Genomic DNA, 7,905 nt, shown 5'->3' with positions numbered 1-7,905 from the left:
CTCCAAGGCCTGTGCTCTCACCACTGCATCCAACTGCTTCTCTACACCATGCTTCTTCTAGAGTTTGAGACTAATAATTCTTCATCTTCAAAATACTTGTTGAATCCACCCTGTTTCCATGGACACATTAAAGTTCATCATTAAAGAGTTACTTAGGTGACCTGCTATCATCCATGACCTGTTGGTGAAACTATGCTGCTCTGAACATTGCCTAATACCAGTTGATGTATTTCACAATTTTATTGATACGTTTACCTCCGTCTAGCTACGTATAAGTGACTTCAGTGATGCAGATAACGTTAAATGCATTTGGAAGAGCCATAAGTATAGCAAATATAGGTCTTTTTGATGTTTCTTCCTATATGTCCCCTGAATTTCTCATCCTACAGAGGTCAAGTCTGTTGATCTGTATTGTGTTCTGAAGCCCTACTGAAGGCCAGATAGTAAGTACATGATATGCTAATTTTTTAAATGGTATTTGTTATGCTCTTACTATGTGCCAGGCACTGTACTAAGTTCTGAGGTAAAAAATTTGTATTTGACTGACTGCCACTCTTCCCATATTCAAATCTCTCTTAAAACTGTGTCTCCTTCAGGAAGCCTTCCTGAATTAACCTCTCATCTCCCCACCCTATTCTCCCTCCTTTCTGCATTGCTCCTTCTACATCACCGAGGCTTTGGGTCTGTACCTTGAGAAACAGCGTAGCTTAGTGGAAAGAGCATGGGCTTGGAAGCCAGAAGTCGTGGGTTCTAATCTCGGCTCCACCACTTGTCAGCTGTGTGATTTTGGGCAAGTCACTTAACTTCTCTGGGCTTTAGTTATCTCATCTGTAAAATGAGGATTAAGACTGTGAGCCCCACATGGGACAACATGATTACTTTGTATCTATCTCAGCACTTAAAACAGTGCTTGGTACATAGTAAGTGCTTAACAAATACTACTACTACTATTATTATTATTATTATTATTATTATTATTATTATTATTATTATTACCTTCTAAGAACTTTGACAGTCATCCAAACCACGCACAATTTAGGCAAATATACTCTGCTTCTTGTATCTACTCCAGCACTTAGAACTGTGCTTGGCACATAGTAAATGCTTAATAAATACTATTATTATTATTATTATTCCCCTGTGGGTAATTTACTCTGATGAGTGTCTCCCTTGCTAGATTGTAAACTCCTTGAGGACAAGAATCATTTCTACAAACCTCTATTGTATCTACCAAGTGTTTAGTACAGTGCTCTATCAGCAATAGATGGCACTACCATCTTTCCCATCTCACAAGCCCTCAACCTTGGTGTCATCCTTGACTCTGCTCTCTCATTCACCCCACACATCCAATCCATCACCAAAACCTGCTGGTCTCACCTCCACAACATCACCAAGATCAGCCCTTTCCTCTCCATCCAAACTACTACCCTGCTGGTTCAATCTCTCGTCCTATACCAACTGGATTACTGCATCAACCTCCTTTCTGATCTCCTATCCTCCTCTCTCTCTACACTTCAGTCTATACTTCACTCTGCTGTCCGGATTATCTTTCTACAGAAATGCTCTGGGCATGTCACTCCCCTCCTCAAAAATCTCCATCGGTTGCCTATCGTCCTTCGAATCAAGCAAAAACTCCTCACTCTTGGCTTCAAAGCTCTACATCACCGCGCCCTCTCCTACCTCACTTCCCTTCTCTCCTTCTACAGCCCAGCCTGCACAATCAGCTCCTCTGACACTAACCTCCTCACTGTGCCTCATTCTTGTTTGTCCCACTGTCAACCCCTGGCCCACATCCTACCTCTGTCCTGGAATGCCCTCCCTCCATACATCTGCCAAACTAGCTCTCTTCCTCCCTTCAAAGCCCTACTGAGAGCTCACCTCCTCCAAGAGGCCTTCCCAGACAGAGCCCCCACTTTTCCTCTCCTCCTCCTCCCCTCCGCACAGCACTTGAGTGTATTTGTACATATTTATTACTCTATTTTATTAGTGATGTGTATATAGTTATAATTCTATTTATTCTGATGGTATTGACACCTGTCTGCTTGTTTTGTTCTATTGTCTATCTCCCCCTTCTAGACTGTGAGCCCATTGTTGGTAGGGACCGTCTCTATATGTTGCCAATTTGTACTTCCCAAGCACTTAGTACAGTGCTCTGCACACAGTAGGCAATCAATAAATATGATTGAATGAATGAATGAATGAATGTGCCAAGCACTGTCCTAAATGCTGGGATAGATACAAGGTAATTAGATTGTCTCACGTGGAGTTCACTGTACTAATCACCATTTGACAGATGAGGTAACTGAAGCACAGAGAAGTGAAGTGACTTGCCCAAAGTCACACAGCTAAGAAGTGGTGGAGCCAGGATTAGAACCCATGACCTCTGACTTCCAAGCCTGTGCACTTTCCACTAAGTCACGCTGCTTTGTCCAGGCCTTGGTCCAATCCTGGAGAGAATCTGGGTTCCAGAAGGGGGACAGAGAGGAGATCATTTCTTTCAGTGACTGCACTCTGAGCTTAGACTTTGGACTTCATACTCTCCCAAGTGTTTAGTACAGTGTTCTGCACTCAGTAAGTGCTCAATTAATACCACTGATGATTGACTGACTGATTGACTCATTGATTGCTTGACTGGAAAATCCTATTTGATCTGCAGGCCCAGGACCACTGCAAGGATCATGATGGAGTGACACAGTGGAGATTCCACAAAGATATCTGGTCCACTCTCAGTCAAGCATCATTATTGTTATAGTTCTATGAAGGATTTGTTTCTGAATTGATGTAGCATCTTTCCTAAAGGGAAACTAAGAAAAAATATTCCTGGGAAAAGCAAATGGATTCTACTTGGATAGGCAAGCAATAATGTATTTTCTTTAGATCTCTCCAGAACTCATGGTATATGAAATAAGGAGGATGGGGCCTCTTCCCGTAATCCCAATGGACAACAGCAATCACAACAACACCCAGTCCCACCCTGTCTCCTTCCTCCTGCTGGGGGTACCAGGGCTGGAAGCTGCACACAACTGGCTGGGCTTCCCCTTCTGCGCCGTGTACCTGATCGCTCTCATGGGAAACTGCACCATCCTGTTCATGATCAAAACTGAGCAGAGCCTCCACCAGCCCATGTTCTACTTCCTGGCCATGCTGGCCACTGTCGATCTGGGCTTGTCCTCGGCCACCATCCCCAAGATGTTGGGCATCTTCTGGCTCCGCCTACAGGAGATCGGTTTTGGGGGCTGCCTCACCCAGATGTTCTCCATCCATATGTTCACTGGTATGGAGAGCACGGTGCTCGTTGTCATGGGCTTTGACCGCTACGTAGCCATCTGTAAGCCTCTCCACTACTGCACCATCCTCACCAATAAATTCATTAGGGTTATCTTAGGGTTAGCTGTCCTGAGAAATGTCTCTCTGGTGATTCCGATGGTGTTTTTTGTATTGAGGTTACCCTACTGTGGCCACCAAATCATTCCCCACACTTATTGTGAGCACATGGGCATTGCCCGGTTGGCATGTGCAAGTATCAAACTTGACATTATTTATGGTTTATGTATCATCTGCCTTATTTTTTTGGACATACTGCTGATTGCCATCTCCTACATCAGGATTCTGTACACTGTCTTCAGACTCCCCTCCCGAAATGCCCAGCTCAGAGCCTTGAGCACCTGTGGCTCCCATGTCTGTGTCATCCTGGCCTTCTTCATCCCAGCCCTCTTCTCCTTCCTCACCCACCGCTTTGGACACAACAAAATCCCCGGCTACATTCACATCCTCCTGGCCAACCTGTACGTGGTCATCCCACCTGCCCTCAACCCCATCATCTACGGGGTGAGGACCAAGCAGATCCGTGAACGTGTAACCAGCGTTTTCACAAAGAAACAGTCATTCTGATCAGAACAACCGGCAGAAAGTCCATCTGATCATTCCCTGCTGGTTCCCATATTATTAATAAATAGAAGCTAATAATATAATTAGGGACTGGCACCCGGTAGCTAATTTTTTGTATTTGATGAAGGCACTGCTCATAGTAAAGTACTTTCTGTGGAACTGAGGTGTCTGGAAAAAAATCTATGTTGGCAAAGCCCCCATGAAGGAAGGTGATAGATCAGCCATCTCATATCAAATTTGCGATGTTAGCATTTTCTTAGTCCTGAGTCTGTGCCATAGAATTTCCTCACGCTGAACACATCCGAAGTGGTAACTCACCACTACAAACCTTTCACCCTATTTGATTAGTTATTTCCTGCCAAGATGATCCCCAAGTTGAAAGTCTATTACTGTCACTGCTGAGCAATTTGAAAACTTACCCTAAAACCATTCATGGAATCAATTAGGATTCAGCTGTCTAACCCAGCACTGTGGTAGAAAAGTCTGCAGCCTTACCAAGTTTCTGTCCCCTACCCTAAAGAAGGACATAGATACCAAAAGCACGACATATAGATATCTCCTTTATTATTAAATAAAGTATTTTCCACAAACTAAAGGTATGCTTGAAAATTAGCTAAAAGGATTAATCAGCAGTGAGCACTGAGAAAATATCAATTGCACAAATTCTAAGCAAGATCAGCCACAGCCAAAAGGAGCATAATAGAAAATCCAGGTACAAAAAGCAATATTTCTCTACTCAAGGCTCCATCCTCAACTCATTTTTCACAGCTGGGAGTACAACATAGTTTTCTCTGTCCATCCATTTTCAGAGGAGGCCTTTTCTCTCAATTCTGCCTAGTCAAGGACAGAAGCTTCTCATCTTCCTCCATTTCATCCTTTCTCTAATCCTGATCCTGCACCAAATTCCCACTCTGGAGTTGGTTTGGCTTCCTGAACAGCCCATGTAGTGCTTCATTATTGCAGGTATCTGCCATTTTCTCCTACCTCCTTTTTTGAAACAGACAATGATTTGGAGTCTGTAAAATAGCAAATAATTTTCCTTTACTCATTCAATCGTATTTATTGAATGCTTACTGTGTGCAGAACACTGTACTAAGCACTTTAGTGGATCCTTGATATAAGTGTAGACCTTATCAATCACTTGTATCTATTGAGCGCTCACTGTGTAATTGTAATGTGTCTGTTATATTGAAACATTATTGAAGGAACATCTCTTCCAAGAGGCCTTCCCAGACTAAGCCGCACTTTTCCTCATCTTCTCCCTTCTGCATTGCACTGATTTGCTCCCTTTTCCCTTCCCCACTCCCAGCCCCGCAGCACTTATGTATATATCTGTAATTTATTTGTTTGTATTGATATCTGTCTCCCCACCTCTAGACTGTAAGCTTGTTGTGGGCAGGGAATATGTCTGTTTATTCTTGTATTCATTCATTCATTCAATCATATTTATTGAGCATTTACTATGTGCAGAGCACATACCAAGCCCTTGGGAAGTACAAGTCAGCAACATATAGAGATGGTCCCTACCCAACAACAGGCTCACAGTCTAGAAGGGGGAAGGTATTGTACTCTCCCCAAGTGTTTAGTACAGTGTTCTGCACACAGTAAGTGATCAATTAATATGATTGAATGAATGAGCTTACAGTCTACAGGGGAAGACAGACATTAATCCAAGTACGTAATTTAAATCACAGATGTACATATAAGTGCTGTGGGGCTGAGGGAGGGATGAATAAAGGAGCATAGAACAGTCTTTGACACATACTAAGTGCCTCACAACTACTAAGGGCCAGGGTGATGCAGAAGGGAGTGGGAGAAGAGGAAATGAAGGCCTAATAATAATACTAATGGTATTTGTTAAGCACTTACTATGTGTCAAGCACTGTTCTAAGCGCTGGGGTACATACAAGGTAATCATGCTGTCCCACATGGGGCCCACAGTCTTAAACCCCATTTTACAGGTGAGGTAACTGAGGTCTAGAGAAGCTAAGTGATTGCCCAAGGTCACACAGCAGACAAGTGGTGGAGCTGGGATTAGAGCCCACACCTTCTGAACGCCCTCTGAACCTAAGCCCATTCTCTTGCCACTAAGCCACACTGCTTCTCTTAGCTGGGGAAGGTCTTTATAAGGGAAGGCCATTATCTTGGGGTTAGCTCCAAAAATAGCTAGTTGTAGTAGTAATAGTAGTAGTAGCAGTAGCAATAGTAGCTGTAGTAATGGTATTTATTAAATTCTTATTGCATGCATTGCACTGCACTAAGTGCAGGGGAATGTACAACAGAAGTAAAACATGCATTTCTTGTCTACAAAGAGAGTACAATCTACTGGGGAAACAGATGTACAAAATTTACACAAATATAGGGAATGATGGAAAGAAGAAGGCTCTGTTATCAACAACCATGCCACCCCTCCCAAATGCACAATGTACAGGGACTTCTGTAAGAAACAACCACCCCTCATTCATTCATTCAATTGTATTTATTGAGCACTTACTTTGTGCAGAGCACTGTACTAAGCGCTTGGGAAGTACAAGTTGGCAACATATAGAGAATTTCCCTACCCAACAGTGGGATCACAGTCTAGAAGGGGGAGACAAAGAACAAAACAAAACATATTAACAAAATAAAATAAATAGAATACATACAAGTAAAATAAATAAATAAATAGAGTAATAAATACGTACAAACATATATACATATATACAGGTGCTGTGGGGAAGGGAAGGAGGTAAGGTGGGAAGGATGGAGGGGGGGGAGGGGGGAGAGGAAGGAGGGGGCTCAGTCTGGGAAGGCCTCCTGGAGGAGGTGAGCTCTCAGTAGGGCCTTGAAGGGAGGAAGAGAGCTAGCTTGGCGGATGTGCGGAGGGAGGGCATTCCAGGCTAGGGGGATGACGTGGGCCAGGGGTCGACGGCGGGACAGGCGATAACGAAGTACAGTGAGGAGATTAGAGGCAGAGGAGCGGAGGGTGTGGGCTGGGCTGCAGAAAGAGAGAAGGGAGGTGAGATAGGAGGGGGCGAGGTGATGGACAGCCTTGAAGCCCAGGGTGAGGAGTTTCTGCCTGATGTGTAGGTTGATTGGTAGCCACTGGAGATTTTTGAGGAGGGGAATAACATGCCCAGAGTTTCTGGACAAAGATAATCTGGGCAGCAGCATGAAGTATGGATTGAAGTAGGGAGAGATGGAAAATAGGGAAAGAACCTTCTCATTTTTCTCATATAATTACCAGTCCAATGAAATGGCATGTCAAGAGGTCCACAACAATGTAGTTAACTGGATCGCCTTTATACTGGTCAAGGGATCAATGGACTCTGATCTACAGAACAAAGGTAATTGTCCCCTGGGCCCCTTTCACACCCTCCAACACTCCTTTGTCCCTCCCCAGTTCTGCCCTGAAAGTGGGTTTCCTCACTTCTGACATTAGTCTGGTGGTCTGGGGAGTTCCTGAGGTGTTTCTGCATATTTTAGGTTATCCCCTGGTAAGGAAGCAGCACAGTCCTTGATAAAGGGTCATGGTGGAGTCAGCTCATATGACTTTCTTAGAAAGATTGTCCCCAGAAGAAAAGGGGGAAAATATCCCCCTTTAATATTGCCAATATCGGGTTTTCCTGGTGGTCACAGGATTATCTATTCTTTGTTGTAACTATTATCCTTTCTCCATTGTGCTTGTAACTGCCCTGATTCCATCATCGTTTCAAGTTTTATTTACCATTTTGGGGCTCCTGATACCTGCCTTTGTTTATTACTGCCAAGACCTGCCTACCCCACTCCATTCTCCTACTCCTTCAAGTATTCCGCATATATACCATTTGAGTAACCCAGTATTGGCCATAGAACCCTTTAACCTCAATGCCTAGTTTCCCTAATATGATCAGTTAGGCAGTAGAATGATGCAATCAATTAATTGATTGATAGGCCAGGTTAACTGTGAGCCCACTGTTGGGTAGGGACTGTCTCTATATGTTGCCAACTTGTACTTCCCAAGCGCTTAGTACAGTGCTCTGCACACAGTAAGTGCTC

General features: G+C 43.7%; 1 protein-coding gene across 1 annotated transcript; it reads left to right on the top strand.

Moving 5' to 3' along the window:
- Positions 1-348: 348 nt before the first annotated feature.
- Positions 349-3,891, top strand: LOC119949898 (olfactory receptor 52E8-like). The gene is made up of 2 exons (XM_038771755.1): positions 349-360; positions 2,956-3,891. Exons 1-2 carry the CDS (start codon positions 349-351, stop codon positions 3,889-3,891), a joined length of 948 nt encoding a protein of 315 aa, XP_038627683.1.
- The last annotated feature ends 4,014 nt before the right edge of the window (positions 3,892-7,905 follow it).

This window comes from Tachyglossus aculeatus, chromosome 2, assembly GCF_015852505.1.
Source record: "Tachyglossus aculeatus isolate mTacAcu1 chromosome 2, mTacAcu1.pri, whole genome shotgun sequence".
Classification (NCBI taxonomy): Eukaryota; Metazoa; Chordata; class Mammalia; order Monotremata; family Tachyglossidae; genus Tachyglossus; species Tachyglossus aculeatus.
Note: the sequence above shows the minus strand (reverse complement) of the source record. Positions and strands in the feature narration are given on the sequence as shown.